Raw genomic sequence first — 18,486 nt, forward strand, 5'->3', positions numbered from 1 at the left:
TTTTTCCGTTGCAGCAAATTGCTGTGTGCAGGATCGATTGCAAGTGTGCGGGTGTGAGTAGCCGACTGCAATTAGTTTGCAATTGTCCAAGATCGGCTGCGTCGCTTTGTGAGCGGCAGACCCTGTTAAAGAGCCAATTGCATTCAGGTCTGGTCACATTAAAAAAAATACACTTAAAGCATTATTAATGTTACCAACTAGCATGAAATTAAATAATCAAATCCCCAAACTGAGCATTAACAATTATTAATTGCCTTAAGGTCACATAATTATTCCATACATTTACCATTTCTTGATCTTATTTTTTTATTACTACAAAACCAAGAGCGAAACATTCTAAACCACCTTCGAACCCCATTTTATCTTGACAATGGATGGATGGATGAAAGTCCATCCATCCATTGCTACAACAAAATAACAATGGTGAATAAAGTCAGTACTACTGTGTTTTTCCAACAGCATATACAGTAAGAGTGCATCTCGTGATTTTAGAAGCAGCTTGACAGCTGAACCGTATGTTGTTGGATTTTAAAGTAAATTCACATATATTTTTGGGGCGGCACGGTGGACAACTGGTTAGCACATCTGCCTCAAAGTTCTGAGGGCCCGGGTTCAAATCTGGCCTCGCCTGTTTGGAGTTTGCATGTTCTCCCCGTGCCTGGGTGGGTTTTCTCCAGGTACTTCGGTTTCCTCCCACATCCCCAAAACATGCATGGTAGGTTAATTTAAGACTATAACTTGCCCGTAGGTGTGAATGTGAGAGCGAATGGTTGTTTGTCTATATGTGCCCTGTGATTGGCTCGCGACCAGTTCAGGGTGTAGCCCACCTCTCGCTCAGTCAGCTGGGATAGACTCCAGCACGCCCGCGACCCTAGTGAGGATAAGCGGTACGGAAAATGGATGGATGGAGGTATGTTTGGTGAAAGACTAATACTGAGAGGTGCACAAACAATCAAGAGTCTGTTGTGTTTCTTCGAGCCTTAGTATTCTGTAATAATATAAATTTGTCTAATTACAAATTCAACAAGGGAATTAATATTTCCCATTTTCTGGCTAATGTTTTAACAATGCTTAATTAATTGACAAGTGTAATTATAGTTTAAAATTAGTAGTATGGTTAGTTTGATACACAGCACAGGGCACATGAGTTATTTCATGTTGTAAACACTTTGGGGAAGTGAAAGACAGTTTGTTAATATTTACATAAAAGTAATGATTTTAGTTTCAAATGAACAGCAAATTAACGTCTGATGCCACTAACATATTCTCAAATGAATTTCAAAAAGAAGAAATGTAAAGTGTGTCCAATACTGCAACAACTACAAGAAATGTAAAAGCAAACAGTACCACCAGTTGTTGCTTTTTCTCCGCAATTCTGATGTCAGTTTTATTGCCAACCCGCCTTATGAAAAAGAAAACGACCGTCTCAAAAAGATATGCTTTGAGTGATGACCAGTAGAAAAGTAAACAAACCGGCTCGTCAATGACCTACGGCAGCTCAAAGGCCTTAAACACATTTTAGGGCATTCACAGACCTCAAGTAGTCAGCACATAGCGACAAGTAACAATTCAAAAAGATGACTCGTAATAATAGTCTGAATTTACGGGTTAAATTGTGCTAAGACACTATAACAACATAGTTGTAAACTTAATTGAACTCTTGGGTGTTTTAGTCAGACATTGTAAACAGCAGAAATTCACAGAGGCTACAGCTAAACTCACGGAGTTAGCCAAAATAGCTAATAAGCTAACAGGGAAACATAACCCTCAACATACATTTCGAGATGAACACTCAAGTTCACTTAAAGTCTTTCTTGCTGTGAAGGCTACGTCCACCAACACGGAACGCACTTTTGACAAAAAAGCACAGACAAGTTACATGTAAAATGAAATCGATTGGAAATGATTAAACGCCAAACTCCAGCTACTACGCTGCTCAACTGTAACGATACTCGGATGTCGGCCCTCGAAAAAGCATCAGGCCGTCTCATCGTTATCCTCAACTCGCTGCAATGATGGCCGCGCAACTCGTAGCGGAACTCACCCCTTTAAGTCTTTTGACGAGAGCATTCTTTTGTCCGCTTTTCGACAGTCCCCTCTCCTCAAGAGCAGCTTTTAAATCTGCGACGCGAAGAGACTGGAGCTGTCTCCCGTCCAGGGTTACGTCTTCGAGGTCCGCCATTTTCCGTTCCTCTGGACCTTTTCCAGCGAGAGCGTCGAGCAACGCCCTCCTCCGGACGACGTCATTGCCGACAACTTCCTCCATCGAGTAGAACAAATACGTTTGTCCATTTTGATTTCCTTCACTACGTAATTTTTTTTATCTACAATTAGTATTTTTTGCACTTGCTTAGTAATGTAATTTTATATTAAGCGAACGACCCCCTTTGCGTAATTTCTGCGCAGTTCTGATACTTCTAAAGGACAACTGGCGCCGGATTTCGAACTTCACTTTTTTTTTTTTTTTTTAACAATACTTTTTTTTTAACAATACTTTTGTCAATATAATATTGAATGATATATACAACCAGTCAAACAATCCAGTTCAAATACAACAGACAAAATAAACATAAATACATTAAGGCAAATAAAAATAATAATGTGTAGATGAATAAAATAAATCCTTGCGAGTCCAAGAGTTCTAAATGGATAGCAATTATCAACTTACATTTCTGATTATTTATCAATTTGAGATATTTTAAATAATTATTGATTTAAATCAAAAATTATTTGAATAATGGAGTTGAATTGAACTGTAAAGTGTTCAATCTAAACACTTGGCGAGGAGATACTCTCAAAAGAACTCTGAATATTGAGCACCAAAAAAATATATTTCAAAAAGTATTTCGGACTACTATGATCATTTGTTCACCTTTTGAAGTGGTCTGTTAAACCAGTGGGAACACCCTTTAAACTAACTAAACATCAGAAAAGGATTGTGCATAATATTTGGTCGTTTTCATTGTAAATTCAGGATATTTAGATCACATTATCGATCCTTAGTTACCTGCAGAATGTTTTACACTATCTATAATGGCCACAGGACCAACCCATTTGGTCTTTTTCCCCGCGTCACGTGCTTGCTCGACAAGTGGCCAAAGTATATTTCTGCATTGTCATTCTTCATCACGTCGGCGTCGTCAGTTTAGGTTGCCAGCCAAAGCAGTAATCATCGCAGAGCAACGGGTGGCAGTAATGTACTATTACAGTCTGCACACCACCGGAAAACACAACGAAGAAGAAAAAAGACGGAAGCATGAAAAAGAGCACCAAAGTAGTCACGATGACTTCTCTTTAAATATGACAGTGAAGCTATCAAAAGTGGGTCGTATATATACGTTCGTGCAAAAAAAAAAAAAAAAAAGGTACTGCATATTCGAGATTCGTGCTCGCTATAGTTGAACGTACAGTTTATGTTCTACAGACTAAAGGATTTCCTCAGTCGGTTTGTACTGCCGATTAATTTTTAAAGTACTTGGTCGCTGCTGGCCCTTCTAAAAGATGTCATGGTTCAATTACGTCAGTCAAAAGCCGGACCGCCAGCAGCAGTTTTCCACCGACAGCCGCAGAATGTCGGCCACAGACGACTCGCGTGCGCCTTACGGCTCCAGGCTCAGGGGGGCACCGGCGACTGAGGCGTCACCGAGCATGGCAACGCAAAACCGGGCTGGCTTCCCCTCCTGTCCTCCCACCCTGGAGAATCTGACATGCGGGTCTCCGAGCGGAGGCCAGCTGGGAGAACCGGAGCTCATCTCTTACGTGAGCCTCCAGGAGCAGAGGTGCGTCCTGAGCTGGTTCCAGGGCTGGACTTCCTCTCAGCGGGAGAGATTTCTGCAGGACCTGGTGGGCAAAGCTGTGCCTGGGAAGGTGTGCACCCTTCTCGACTCTCTCAGTACTCTTCAGGTAACAATTTTTTTTTTTTTTTTTAACTTATCATTTATTTATATTCGTATGTAACCATGTTATCTGATTCATCCAGCTCAACCATCAACAGTTGGCTGCACTATTTAGATTTTTTTTTTGTGTTTTTTTTTTTTCTTTCTTCTTAACACCACTGCATGTATGTTGAAAGACAACTTTAGAGAATAAGTGACTATCATTTACAATATGTTGGGATGAAATAAAATGTTAAACAATTACTTCGGAAGGCATCAATGAAATAGAAATAAACCTTCTTTAAAACTTATTTTATGTTACATTTGCTATGAGGGGAAAAAATTAAATTTTGGGTGTGCTCGAGCGATTTCTTTCCCGATTAAATATTTATAATCACTTTTACTGCAGCTACAGATTAATCTTGTCTCAGGCCTATTATTGCTCAATGTGCATGTTTTTGTATTTGGTGTGTTGATCATTAGAAATTTCACAGTGGAGACAGAAACAGTTCTGGAATGACCCACAAATATTCTTGTCCTGTTGTCTTTTTTTTTTTTGTCAAGGTTAAGGACAGACTACCAAACATTTTCGAATGCCAGCTACGCCTGTGGACACAATGGTTTGAGTCTTGGGGAGAAGAAGAGCGCAATCATTTCGTGCACATACTGGAAGAGAGGGATCCTACATTTGTCGCCCACTTTTACAACTGCGTAGCAGGTACAGCGGGGAGAGACTGAGTCATGATTGCATCTTGAAACTCAGACTGGGACAATCGGCAAAGTGAATGTGCATTGGTGTAAGATACTCACTTCTTCCAAAAGAGAAATAAATGTAGGTGTGGGGTGTAACCTTTATGTTAAATAGAATCCTGAGTATTGTGACCAACTTTTTCAAAGTCTTGTTTCTTCAACAATTCTTCAGGGAAACATCACAAAGAAATGTCTTTATAACCCCCCCCCCCCCTCTCTTTTTTTTTTTTATTTACACAAACTAGCCATTTTGTTTGATACTGTAATTCATGGACACATCTTGATATTTGAAGCTCTAGCTAGCTCTTAACAGCTGTGTGATAAATGTTATGCTTTGACTACCCCTGAGTTATATGCCTGATATGGTGTGTACAGCTTTTGTAAACTTGCACAAATAAACACTATACCTTTTAATGTACACTTGAGTTCTGTTTTATTTCTGTTTCCACATACTATGACTATGTGAGGTGGTGCGTAGGTTGAAAATGCCTTCATAGTCTTGTTTTATTGTTTTAGATGTAGTGTGTGATTTTTAAAGTAACCTTTCAAAGACATCTAATGTCGCCGTCGTATTTATTTGTGGGGGGTTGGGTTTATGGGTCGTGCTACTGCAACCTGAAGGAAATACAGTCCCCTCCAAAGGTATTGCAACGCCAAGGTCAATTCCTTTGTTATTGTTGTATACTGCGGTCATTTGGGTTTCAGATCATAAGATGAATATGAGACAAAAGTTCCGAATTCCAGCTTTTATTTCATGGTATTTCCATCTAGATGTGTTAAACAATTCAGGACAGAGCCCCTGTTGTTTGAACCCGCCCACTTTTCAAGTGAGCAAACGTATTGGAACATGTGACGGTTTTTAGTTGCTCAGGTGTTGCCTTTTAGATTGATTGCTTAAACATTAGATGGTGCTTGTTTTTGGCGTTGGGTTTCACCTGTGAAAACTGCATTTGCTGTTCAGCAAACATGAAGACCAGAGAGCTGTCTATGGGAGAAAAGCAAACCATTTTGAAGCTTGGAAAAGAGGGAAGATGTATCAGAGCTATTACACAAACATTAGGTATAGCCAATACAACAATTTGGAATGTCCTGAAAAAGAGAAACTATTGGGTTTTCCTGAGCGACATACATCGAACAGGTCGACCAAGGGTATATACAGAAGTTGATGACAGAAACATTGTGAGAGCTGTGAAGAAACACCCACAGATACGGCAGTCAGTGACATCACTGCCAACCTCAACAGGGCAGGGGTGAAGGTATCACAATCCACTGTTCGAAGAAGACTTTGCAAGATGCAAACCACCATCCATCCATTTTCTACACCGCTGATCCTCACTAGGGTCGCGGGTATGCTGGAGCCTACAAACATTTTGTCTGGCAGTTTACAGAAAAATGCATCCAAACTAAGTGGGAAAAGCTTCATCCTGCAACATGACAATGGCACAAAACATACTGCCAACACAACAAAGGACTACATCAGCGGGGGGAAAGTTGAAGGTCTTAGACTGGCCAAGTCAATTACTGGACCTTAACCCAATAGAGCATGCATTTTACCTCCTGAAGAGGAGACTGAAGGGAAAAACCTCCACAAACAAACAAACTGAAAGAGGCTGCAGGGAAGGCCTGGAAAAGCATTTCAAATGAAGAATGCAACAGTCTGGTGAAGTCAATAGGTCGCAGGCTTGATGCGGTTTTTGCAGGTAAGGGCTATGCCACCAAATATTAAATGTTATTATTCACTTTAAGTTAATTTAATAATGTCTGTTCCAATACTTTTGCTCGCTTCCAACAAAAGATGCTCTGTCCTGAGTTGTTTAACACATCTATATGTAAACACCATGAAATAAAAGCTGGAACTTTTGTTTCATATTCATCTTTTGATCTGAAACCCAAATGTCTTCAGTATACAACAAAAACAAAAGAATTGACCTTGCCGTTTTAATACTTTTGGAGGGGACTGTATTTCTACTCTATGCATTGAGGCCATAGGTACGGAATGAGATGCATGCATGATATGCAAAGTGTTTGTAACCTTTGAAATATGTTTTGTTTTTGTTTTGTACTATCAGGAAACAAATCAAAATGCTGCATACAGTGGGGGGCAATCATAATTGTTTACCCTTGCAGAATTGATAAGTTGGCTCACAAAGAAAGAGTGTCCAAGTTTTATGGTCGTTTTGTTATAATGTTAGGCAGAATCAATCACAAATGCACAACAACAAAAAATCTAAAGTTATATAACATGTATTTTATTGAGTGAAATAAGTAGTTCATCCTAATGCAAAACAGTAAAAATACCAAGTTTGTAGTGGAGAAACACTTGTACTTTTGATTTTGTCTGACGACAGCACTTACTCCCAACCGTTCTGAGTCATTCAGATGTTTACTGCCCCCCCCCCCCCCCCCCCAACAAAACAATAAAAATACAATTCTTCCTTTAATCTGGGAGATGTGGGGGCGAATGGACGGGACACAGGTACAGTGTATTTTTTTCTTCAGTTTTTTATTATTTTTATCTGTTCATGGGGCATGTTGTCAGTTCAGTCCTGAGTATCCTGTCAGAATTTATCTTGGTCTTTTTTTTTTTTCTCTCCTCAGTGCGAGCACAACGCAACTCAACAAAAGAGGGAAAATGTGGAATTGATTTTTTTTTTCCATTTGGCTCATTTATCAAAATGGGTATTATATATAATTGACATTAAAATTGTATTTGTACTTACTGTATAAGTGCATTTCAAGGTTTGCAATTGTTTTACTTTTACTAAAGAACACAAGTACACAAGTATATGTACTCCTATAGAGTATGAGTACTTTTGCTACCTCTAAATTCTATTACCCTAACCAATAAACAATCACAAGAATTGGAGATTAATTTCTTTGTACTGAGCAAACTTACACATTCAGCAGGGGATAAATCATTAGCCACGCTGTATATTTATAGAGTTATGTATGTTCATCAAAAATTTGAAAAATGCAAAAAAAAAAAAAAAAAGATGCAAGCTTCCGAGGTCCGAGTAAAGCAAATACATGTAGTCAATTGTAAAATATAATTGTCACCACAGGAGGGCAGTAAAGCAACATTGTGGATTCCAACTACGGTGAAAGGTCACGAAAAGAAGAAGAAAGGAGGCGTTGCATTCATATGAGCAGCATAGCGTTTGGCAGATAATCACGAAGACTTTGCTGGGGACAAAAAAAAATATCCGACGCCACTCGCTGTAAGTTGCTCTTTTCCTTTGAATTAGTATGGAAGTTATTATTTTTTAAATAACACATTTCTGACCACATTAATTGGCAATGAAATCTGCTCCTCATGTATTTGTACTGCATTTGCATACCAGATTCCCTATTTACATATCGCCACTCAAACATTGAATGCAAAGTGTTGTTTTTCTTACTGTGCTGTAATTTGTCATAGGCCTAACAATTTTTTATTTTAAAAAAAAAAAAGTGTTTTAAAGTCTTCATTTATAACCCTACTGCTACTTTGTAAACCCCCCTTTGCCGTCCAACTAAACATTGTAGCAGTCATGAGTCAATGGGCGTTAAATGCTAAATGACGGTCGATCATAAAACCGCAAACCCCCCCCCCCCCCCAAACTTCTTTTGGACTATGGACAGTAGAGTGAGCGATGACGGTGCACTTTATTCCCTTTTAAGTTGTCGCTTTAAGTCTTTGCCTTCTCCGTTCAACACCTGCTGCCCGAGAACCGACACGGAAACCTCAGCTGGAAACGGTATGAGGAAAGCCTAATTTGTTGTTGTTGTTGTTATTTTTTTGTTTTGTTTTATTTATTTGCTACATACTGCCTACTGTTGAGGAAAAAAATTATAATACAAAATAAAAAAAACTGATCACTTATATGCAGAAGTGGGCGTGTTGAGTCTCTGTCTTTGAGTCTGTTTTTAGTGGTTTTAAATTGAATGGCTGTGAGTGACTGGACAACATTTATTTGATATACTTGAGGTCCCTATGCTCTTTGTCCTCACTAAAGGCAATTCAGGGCAATAGTGGAAGTCCATGTCTTACTAGTAATGCCAGCTTCCACTATATGACACTGTATGACTTCTAAAGAACCATTGACACTCAGTCACACCCAGAGGCTTCAATGAACTTGCCATGCATGTTTTAGGAATGTGGAAGAAAGACGGTGCACCTGGGGGGGAAAGAACCTACACAATCACGGGGAGAACATGCAAATCCGGGAACCCAGAACCACAGAACCGTGAGGCAGGCGTGCTGACGGCTACCGCGGCACCTAAAACTTAACCGCTGTAAAGTGTTAACACCGGATTTTGAGTGCAAGTAGAAATGGCCACGAGCTACCTGTAAGCTTCTGTCACTCATGGTTGGTTTTGCGAACAACTTCTCTCCCGATGCCGGACGGAGTCTGCTACTGCTTTTAATACCGTGAAGCTCGCTGAGCGGAGCTCTTACGCAACACCTGAGCGCCGTGATTCCCAAACATGGCCCATTAGTGTGTCTTGAGAGACCATCAGGTGTGCTATTTTTTTTTTTTTTAGGGAATTTTTACAGTACACTGTACTTACTGTAAGGCGGCACAGCTTATGCCCAAACGCTATGCCACCCAACCAGGCTCAATCTCTTAAAGGCACATAGCTTACACACGGACACAACAAAACATACAGTATTGTATGTTTAAAGTGGAGAGGTAAAACTGAGGTTAGCTGTGTTTAACTTTTAACTCATTGACTGCTAGCCTTCCCAGTTAACATGGATATTTGACTTCTAAAGCTGTCAATGGCAGTGAATTAAGAACAGCACAGTATTTTGCATTTAATCTTTAAGAAGTCTTTGTTCTCAAACACTTATTTCAATATCATTTTTATTGCACTCGTGTGCAATGCATCTTACTGAATCATTGTTTTAGTCCACTTTTGTTTTTTTCCTTTCCTGTACATTTTTAAGCACAGTTTTGAAGTCAAAACTGCGCATAAGGTTACAGTGTACTTTCCAGCAGTCATTTTCACACCTTCAGGGACCCTAAAAGGGCCAATAAGCTCTCTTGCCGGCATGTTTCTGGCCAAATACAACATGTGCAATGTGTGTTTTTGGAGAATGTCTGCTTGCATGTCTTTCTATGATGTCAGAATAGCCTCCCAAAGCTACCGTTTGGATGTCGACTGCCTCCCACCCTTAACGATCCTTTGCTTGAGAATGCGCCAAAGGTTCTCAACAGGGTAGAGGTCAGGGGAGGATTGGGGCCACAACATGAGTTTCTCTCCTTTTATGCATTTGGCCTGAAACATGCTGGGGAGAAAGCTTGTCGGTCCCGGAACGTGTGAAAACGACCTGAAAGTGCTGTGAAAAAGTATTGGCCCCTCCTCAGATCCCCACTAATGTTTAAGATTGTCAAACAGATATAAACATCAGACAAAGATAAGAAAAGAACTATTCAAAGTTGAAGTTGAAATCACCATTTCAAAACAGCATTTTATGTTTACTTTGGTTATAGTTGTCTGACATTTACATATGTTTGGTCTTAAATGAACTGCAGGTGTTCATAGTGGGGAAACTATGGGGGAAAAAAAAAAAATATATATATATATATATATATATATATAAAAATTTGAGAAGGGTGCCGATACTTTTTCATTGGTTTTCTGACTGACCAATTTCTTCCACGGTACCAAAAGAAGAACCGTGTTATCATCTTCAAGCATGACAATGCACCATCTCAAAAGAAATTCAAGCAGAAACTCTCCAAAAAGTCCCATGTTTAATGGATGTAAGAATTGTGAAGCTGCTAGCAAATAAGGGGTTCTATGTCAAAATGTAACTTGACTTAGTTTTTTTTTTTTTTTTTTTTTTTAAATTGAAATAGCTTCATTTGATTTCAGTAAATACAGTGTGACCAACTAATGCTGCAAATTCAATAAATTACTATTTTCAGTTCTTTAAAACCTGTCAAATTTCTTGACACCGAACTGAAAATCTTCAAAAACATTTGAATTACATTCTGATGGTTGATGACTTGAAAAGTCTGCCGAATGTCATTTGTATCAAATATTTAGGAAAGGGTGAAAAATATCCTTTGCATAATAATTTGGAAGGCATTGTATTTAAAGGGGACATATTTTGCCAAACCAACTTATTCTAGTATTTGCGATGTGATATTGTCTCTATGATCCCTCAGTAATCTTGTGAAACATGAATTAAAATCGTCCATGCCTACTGAAATCAGGTCATTCGAGTTTCTCGAGCTTATCTACGTACTAGCGAAGATCTCTGCCTTCCCTTTCTGCTCCCGAGCAGCCAGCGCTGTCAGCATAACAAACGCGTGCTCTCACAAATTGGTCTTTTCCACAGAGGAAGGGAGGGGGCGGTCTTAGCTAAATATGGACAAAGCGGATACAAAACTGGGTCAAACAGAGGTAGCTGTCAGTGGGGCCTTTTCTGGACATTTGTATGACAAAACCAAGGTGTTTTTTTTTTTTTAAATGAAATTGACACTTTTATATTAAATCTATGTTAGAGAGTCACTCTATTGAGGTCTAAATAGCCCAAATAAGATTACAATCACCATGTGTGTCTGTCTTCAATTCCTGCAATTGTATCAGCTTTGTATTCAACTAAATAGGCCCAAATTTCACACCAAGTACATTTGTGAGTAAACTGAGACGAGCTCATAATTATTCCTATATACCATATATTATTTATGACAGTTGTTGATTGACCAATTTATTTTTTGTCCCCCCTCACGTCCACATAGAACATGTCCCTGTCCGGCTGGATATGTGTGGTCACAGGTGCATCCAGAGGCATTGGTAAAGGAATCGCGCTGCAGCTTTCTGAGGCAGGCGCCACCGTCTACATCACCGGACGTCAGGAGAAGACTCTTAAAGAAACCGCGACGCAGGTGAACTCAGGAGCTGGGTGGGGCAATAACCACTTAGGCAGGATACATACCAGAAGATGAATCTCTTCGTCTTTCTTTTATTAAACCACACACTATACAAAAAAAGGTCTTTGTGGTTCATTGCAGCTACTGTACTTCAGTCTCTTGTTTACCCCGCAAGTAGCGAATGGTGAGGAGACACTTCGAGACGATATGAGAAATGTTTACAGTCTATAATCGCCTTTATTTCGCAGGTCATTGAGTACTGTTGAATTCACCACAGCACCATCTGCTGGATCTTTCCCCTACTCGCCACAGATATTGTATCTTAAAAATTCATTTAGCTCATGAAATAATTGTTGGATTTATTGCAAATAAAAAAAAAAAACATCTATTCATTTTATAAAATCTTTTTTAACTTAGTTATGATTAAATACATTATAAATCACTTGACTTTTTTTTTTTTTTTTTTAAAGCAACAGTGCCAATAGTTATGGAACGGCGTTTGATCATGCAGCATAGTTTGTCCATGCACACTTTGTCCTCACTCGTATGACAATTAAGCACACTAGTAGAATGACTACTAATAAAACTAGTGAAGCGTTAAATGTAGAATTTTTAAATGTCACTAGTCGTACTAGCAACACGTAGTCAACTAGTGAACAGTTTTTCCTCACGTAATAACATTTAGGGGCGGCACTCTGACCGACTGGTTAGCACATCTGCCTCACAGTTCTGAGGTCCTAGGTTCAAATCCGGCCTCGTCTGTATGGAGTGTGCATGTTCTCCCCGTGCCTGCTTGGGTTTTCACCGGGTACTCCGGTTTCCTCCCACATTGCAAAAACATGCACGGTAGGTTAATTAAACACTCTAAATTGCCAGTAGGTGTGAATGTGAGAAGAATGCTTTGTTTGTTTATATGTGCCCTGTTATTGGGTGGCGAGCAGTTCAGGGTGTATCCCACCTCTCACCCAGAGTCAGCTGAGATAGGCGCCAGCACGCCCGTAACCCTAGTGAGGATAAAGCGGTATGGAATGTAGCGTCCAAGTCATTATGGTGATGTCTATTGTAGAAGTCTTTGGAGTGTGGAACATGCTATTTTTGGTACAGTAACAGTTTTTTGGTCAAGCAGTTCACCTTTGGCAACACATTTGGAACTCGGAAGTACACTAATTCCTCACGGCTCATGAAAGCAACTTGCCTATGATGAGTACTGTACGTCATCAATTTAACCATGACCAAGGACACCGGCATGTTAAGTTAACTGTGAAACATTTAAACATGTTCACACTTTTTTAAAAAATATTTATTTACAATAACTTTGTTGTGGGCGTTTTAGGCAACCAAAAAATCTACAAAACTACAATTTTGTATTGTACAGTAATATGGGTGCATATGGCCTCCAAAAAAAAAGTGCCTCAGTGTAACGGACAATCGGCTATATCGGATGACCGCCCGTATTAGTCCATTTTATCAAGGTTCCACTGTATGTGTTCTTGGTTGTTTCACAAATTATTTCCTCATTCTGCGGCGGCTGTGCACCGTAATTGTTGTCAGTTTCATTTTGTTGAAGAAAAGAAATACCGCGCATAAACAGAACTTGTTTGTGAAATATAGGCCATCTGGACACTATAGGTCCTTTTAAGCTGGATATTGAATAAATGCGCAAACAGTTTTCCATGAATAGTTACTGTATTTGTTCTCTACTCAGATAAGCGAGAGAGGTGGAAAATGTGTGCCAGTCATCTGTGATTCGACCAACGATGGCGACATCGAGAAACTGTTTGAACGCATAAAACTAGAACAGAGTGGTAAACTGGATCTGCTGGTCAACAATGCATACGCTGGAGTACAGGTTGGTGGCATTAAAGCACTAATTCACGTACTGTACTACCTCCAAAGTAGAATGCTATCTGTTTTATAATGCTGGCCGATTTCGTAGTTGTTTTTAACTCTGCAACACAATGGATAATTTCTCATAATAATGTCAAAGTGTAATCATTTGTCCCAGCCTCCAACTGTTGCATTCTTAACTTTAACCACACAAGCAATGTTTTAAGAAACATTTTAACATTGCTGTCATACCAGTGTAAAAAGATGTAAACCACTGTATAATACAACAGTAAAACCAGTAAGTTTTTTCATAATAGGCGTAATGGAGAGGGAACGTAAAGGTATATGGCCTTTTTTTTTTAAGGTATGACTGGAATGTGATATGTAATGTATAATAAGTATGTTAACATTAGCATCTGCTTGGCAAAATTAACGTATCATTTTTCACTTGAAATTTTACTATTTGCGTTGTGGATTGTTCCGAATTACCAGCCAAATCCTTTCCAATGTGATGTTCCAGTTCTATGCTTATCATTGCACTTTCCCTCTTGGGTATCTTCAGTATGGTTACCCTTCTTTAGTAGTGTCATTGTATTTATAAAAAAAAAAAAAAAAAAAAAGCAAAACGCACATTTAGATGCTTACTAAGCTGAAGTTTCACATGATTTTTAAATGTCTCTCCAGACCTGACGCCAGACCTTAGTCCTAAGGGGGGTGCACAAAATTCATGGGAGGGCACAATTACCGAATCACATGGGCCTGCGTCTAGGCAGCATACTGCGCCGATCCTCAGAAGAAAGAGTTTTCACACATTGCCGTGGAAGCCCTTAAGTTAGGGCAAGTGTGCAGGGTGTGACAAACGCAGTCGGCATATAGCTTGGAGTCAGTGCACATTTGAATGTGCTAATTATGTTAGCTATTGTCCATCTTCGAGGGGAAGCAGGTGCAGCCGTCTACCAGGAACAAACGAACGAGCCGCAGTATATTTCGATTCAACCACGAGTCTCGGCTCATACAACCTAACCTTCAACCGCTTGCTGATCTAAATGATGAATAATTATCAAAACTACCCGTAAATTTGCTTTGAAAATTGTGCGGGACTGTTGCAAGTCAACATGACGATGGCCCTTGACGGCCACGGCGACGGGTCTGTGTGTGAACCCTAGTTTTCTTGAGGTTTTATTTATTTATTTTTGATGACCCAGCTATTTGGTTGAGCTCCAAACTACAATGTGCAATTACTTGTGGAAGCCCGATGTCCACATTCTTATTTTTATTTTCCCTTTTACATGGAAAATGCAATATTTGTAAAACAATAGCTGTTGGTTAATGTATTACAGCCCCCCCCCCCCACCCCCCGATCGTTTAATTGCTATAACAGAAGCTTTGCCCAATTGGATCCACCTAACTGAAACCCTGAGGAAGGCGAATGTGGAATAAACCTGATTGAAGGAATCATATGATCATCCACAACTATGACAATGATTAATACCCATCATATGATTTACTCTCTGACAAATATGTTGTTGTTGCAGGCTATCTTTGAGAACCATGGGAAAAAGTTCTGGGAGACCGATCCATCTTTTTGGGATACCATCAACAACACAGGCCTGAGGTACTTAGTCATTACTTAACAAAGTCTTCGGCCACCATTAGAATAGTTTTTTTTTTTTTAAATGCTCTCATGATGAAATTGAAAACTAAAATGCCTTCAAGGCCAAAGTGTTTAGGAAAATAGTGCTGCATTTGTGTTAGTGAGCAGGCTACTTCCTGGATCATGGAGAATGACCAACAGTTAAAAATCAATCATTATTAATATAATTTATCTTCATAATGGTAATTTGTTGAAAGTAGCTGTTGTAACGCTTGTACAGGGGTGGGCAAAGTGTGGCGTGAGGGCCACATACGGCCCGCTGCATTTTCTATTCCGGCCCACCAATCATATACATTATGAAGAGTTTTGTATTATTTGTTGCATTAACTTAGCCATCCTCCCCCTCAACTTGGTCAGTTAGTGTATGTATTTATTTAATTTTATTTTAATTGACATTTTGTAAATAGTAAAATGTATAATTAGAATAAAATGAAATATACAGTTTTGAAAATGAGCATGAACAATTATTATCTACTATCTTGGATAATTTAAATACGTATTTCTTAAATGTTCAACTTTTACGAATCGTCCATCTGTCCAATTTATATGAATCATTTATCTCATTAAATAATTGGTTAGTTGATTTATTGCAAATAATACATTAAAATGATACTAAAATAAAAGATTCAATAGACCAACCAATGGGAAAAGCGTCCTTCCTGGCAGGCCGCTAAGCAACCACTTTCAAATATCCCCAAGCTTGCACCAGAGTGTCATTGTCCCTGACAAAGTCTTAGAAAGCAAAGTCTGGACAATCTCTGAATTTGCTGCACTTTGCTTGCATTAATTAGCCTTGGACAGTTTTGGGCCATTTTAAGTGGATTTTTGCCAATTTTTGGTAAAATGGTTAGTCGTGTATTGTCTTTTAGAGTTTACTGACCATGATGATATTCTCCTATTAACAGGAGAAATACATATACATTGTGAGGTTTCTATGGAAAATATCTCTTGCGTATGGTAAATTTTGGAAATAGTTGACGTTAAGTACAGATGTGTAACTGTTTCACCTGTCATCTTATTTGTTGGACTGTAAATAATACTAGTCTATAATGATGGGTCTTTAAATGGACAAAAGTCATTCATTTACCCGTTTTATTTTCTCAATCTGGCAGAAGCCATTATATCTGCTCAGTGTATGCGTCCCGAATGATGGTGGCTCGAGGTCAGGGTTTGATCATCAACATTTCATCCATGGGAGGCTTGCGATATCTCTTCAATGTGCCATATGGGGTTGGGAAAGCGGCAGTAAGTTGTTGTTGTTTCATCGGTTCCCAGATTTATATAAAATATATATATATAAAGCAATTAAAGATTTAGTTTGTTTACAGTGTGACCGAATGGCAGTAGACATGGCTATGGAGCTTCGAAGCAGGGGCGTAGCATCTGTCTCTCTGTGGCCGGGACCGGTGAAGACGGAGCTAATATCTCAGTTCGTGCTTGCACCGCAGGAAGTAGATTCCAAGGTAGATGGACTCCTCTCTGGTAGAAGATTCACATGTGTAAATGTAGTCGTTTTTTTCTAAATATTTTGATTGTTTTGTCTTCAGTATAAGGATTTATTTACCAATGGAGAAACTACTGAATTTAGCGGCCTGTGCATTGTCAACCTCGCTAAAGGTAGGCAAATGTTTTAACTCTTTAAGCTTTAATAAGAAAGGCTTCTTTAGCTTTACGTAATGAATTATCTCTTGGTTTGAAAGATAAAAACCTGATGTCATTGAGCGGAAAAATTCTCTTGACCTGTGACCTGGCGAGGCGTTATGGGATCCAAGATGTTGACGGTGAATTACTTTTTGAAAAACTGAAAAAGTGAGTTTATGGTGTTGGTATGTCATGTATGTTTGTTTGCTTTTTCAGGGCGGGCCATAGAAGACTTCACCTCCCTGAAGTTCCTGCTGACCCAAGTCCCATATATCTCCTGGCTCTCATCTTTTGTCCCTTCTTTCATAAGAATGCCACGCTTTCTGCTTCCCTTAGCAAGCAACCATTTCTAACCACAAGAAGATGTGGCATTGAAAACCTCTTTGTGACTACTTTTTAATCCAATCACCACAAGTGTCTGTTTAAATGAAAGACTCCGCGAAGTTTGAATGGCTACTATAGTGAAACCTTTAAATTTGAATTCAGTCCTTGTCGGGAACGCTGGTCAATCTCTAATTTTTTCATATGTTTAAACAATTCTTCCTCGAGGAAATTATGGAATGGGATTCCATCTGTTCAAGGGTCAAACATTTGTTAAATACAGTAGAGTTGTGGGCTGTGCACTTGGTACCTGGACCTTCAGCGTGGACTTGACTGACTTAATCCAACTCTTAATACCACCACTCATCAATATGATAGAAACCACCACTACGATACAGAAACGCAACTGTGCCACACACAGCACATCCTCTAGAATCAATATTTATCTGATAACATGACAAAAAAAATTAATAAAACAACCACCACCATCATCATACTCAGCAGAGTGTCCAGTTTGCTGCAGATGGTTTGATAGTTGAACAAGTTTTACTCTGACCATCCAATCAGAGGATGGGAAAAATGCTGATGTTGTTGTGAGTCAGCTAGGTGACCCTGTAAGGTGAATTTGAAATCTGATTGGTTAGAGAAACAGTCTCATTGCTAAATAGAGTTTCTATTAACTTGGCCAGCAATACTGATCCTAAAGGCCCTAGGCAGATTCGATCGACGTTGTTGCATAAATAGGCTGAAATCAGATTTGGATCACAAAAACTAACCATCGTACAGTCAAACATGCATCCTGGAAGCAGTACAGTCAAGATGCAATGAAATAATGAGAATGGAATGATTGGAGTATGAGGGGGAAAAAAAACAATGGAACAAATCTTAGAATTTAGTTTGTAAATGTAGGTCAGTGCTTTTGATAGTGTTTAGGCCCACAGAGAAGGCTTTGCTGGCCCGAAGGCACACCACTGGTTGAATAGTTTAACCTTAAAACAAGTTTAAAAAATAAATAAAATAAAGTTTTGGATTTTTGTGCAACTTTAGAGGCAGCTTTTTGGTTGGACTCTGGTGAATCGAATTTAGAGGTTCCACTATTTATTATAATTATACTATTTTAGTTGTAAGAATGTAAAATTGTATTTGAGATATATATATATATATATGAACCTGCATTGTCTGATTTGATGTGGATGCAGCTGAGGTGTATTTTTGATAAAATGTTAAAGCATATTTGTATTATTGTGTAATAAGTGTTGCTTCTATACAGTCCAGTATGCTACCAATGTATCTTGATAAATAAAGAATGGGGGAAGGTACTGCTGTTTGTGCGTCTCATTCAAAACAAGAAAGGTAACATTTAATATTACCACATCCCTAAAATATGAAGACTCAAATCTTAGCTTTTCATGTTCACCCAATGTTCGTGTCGGTTTTCTCCGGGTACTCCAGCTTCTTTCCACCTTCTGAAAACATACATGTTGGGTTAATTGAAGACTTTAAATTGTCCAAGGGCGTAATATGAGTGTGAATGTTTTTTTTCCATCCATGT

At 39.0% G+C, this 18,486-nt stretch overlaps 3 protein-coding genes across 3 annotated transcripts in view; 2 read left to right on the top strand and 1 right to left on the bottom strand.

The window, feature by feature from the left end:
* The window catches only part of acin1a (apoptotic chromatin condensation inducer 1a), a 31,496-nt gene extending 29,303 nt beyond the window's left edge, over positions 1 to 2,193 (bottom strand). Inside the window, exon 1 of the mRNA XM_061693801.1 lies at positions 2,045 to 2,193. Within this exon, the coding sequence (XP_061549785.1) occupies positions 2,045 to 2,182 (138 nt within the window). The 5' untranslated portion in view covers positions 2,183 to 2,193. The remainder of the gene's footprint in view (positions 1 to 2,044) is intronic.
* Positions 2,194 to 3,246: 1,053 nt separating this feature from the next.
* Positions 3,247 to 4,827, top strand: c13h14orf119 (chromosome 13 C14orf119 homolog). The gene is made up of 2 exons (XM_061694570.1): positions 3,247 to 3,903; positions 4,440 to 4,827. Exons 1-2 carry the CDS (start codon positions 3,502 to 3,504, stop codon positions 4,611 to 4,613), a joined length of 576 nt encoding a protein of 191 aa, XP_061550554.1. The 5' UTR covers positions 3,247 to 3,501; the 3' UTR covers positions 4,614 to 4,827.
* A 2,904-nt stretch (positions 4,828 to 7,731) lies between these two features.
* dhrs1 (dehydrogenase/reductase (SDR family) member 1) lies at positions 7,732 to 18,253 on the top strand. The gene is made up of 9 exons (XM_061695168.1): positions 7,732 to 7,843; positions 11,360 to 11,506; positions 13,197 to 13,340; positions 14,854 to 14,933; positions 16,085 to 16,217; positions 16,301 to 16,435; positions 16,520 to 16,589; positions 16,673 to 16,753; positions 16,830 to 18,253. The coding sequence occupies exons 2-9, from the start codon at positions 11,363 to 11,365 to the stop codon at positions 16,964 to 16,966; spliced, it is 924 nt and encodes a 307-aa protein (XP_061551152.1). The 5' UTR covers positions 7,732 to 7,843; positions 11,360 to 11,362; the 3' UTR covers positions 16,967 to 18,253.
* Positions 18,254 to 18,486: the final 233 nt, after the last annotated feature.

Source organism: Phycodurus eques, chromosome 13 (assembly GCF_024500275.1).
Source record: "Phycodurus eques isolate BA_2022a chromosome 13, UOR_Pequ_1.1, whole genome shotgun sequence".
Classification (NCBI taxonomy): domain Eukaryota; kingdom Metazoa; phylum Chordata; class Actinopteri; order Syngnathiformes; family Syngnathidae; genus Phycodurus; species Phycodurus eques.

Bases quoted from the DNA above. Each gene is read 5' to 3' on its own strand.
- c13h14orf119 (XM_061694570.1), top strand. From the start codon at position 3,502: ATGTCATGGTTCAATTACGTCAGTCAAAAGCCGGACCGCCAGCAGCAG. The intron at 3,904-4,439 runs GTAACAATTTTT...TTTTTTGTCAAG, and splicing joins ACTCTCTCAGTACTCTTCAG to GTTAAGGACAGACTACCAAA.
- dhrs1 (XM_061695168.1), top strand. From the start codon at position 11,363: ATGTCCCTGTCCGGCTGGATATGTGTGGTCACAGGTGCATCCAGAGGC. The intron at 11,507-13,196 runs GTGAACTCAGGA...TTCTCTACTCAG, and splicing joins TTAAAGAAACCGCGACGCAG to ATAAGCGAGAGAGGTGGAAA. The intron at 16,754-16,829 runs GTGAATTACTTT...TTGCTTTTTCAG, and splicing joins TGGGATCCAAGATGTTGACG to GGCGGGCCATAGAAGACTTC.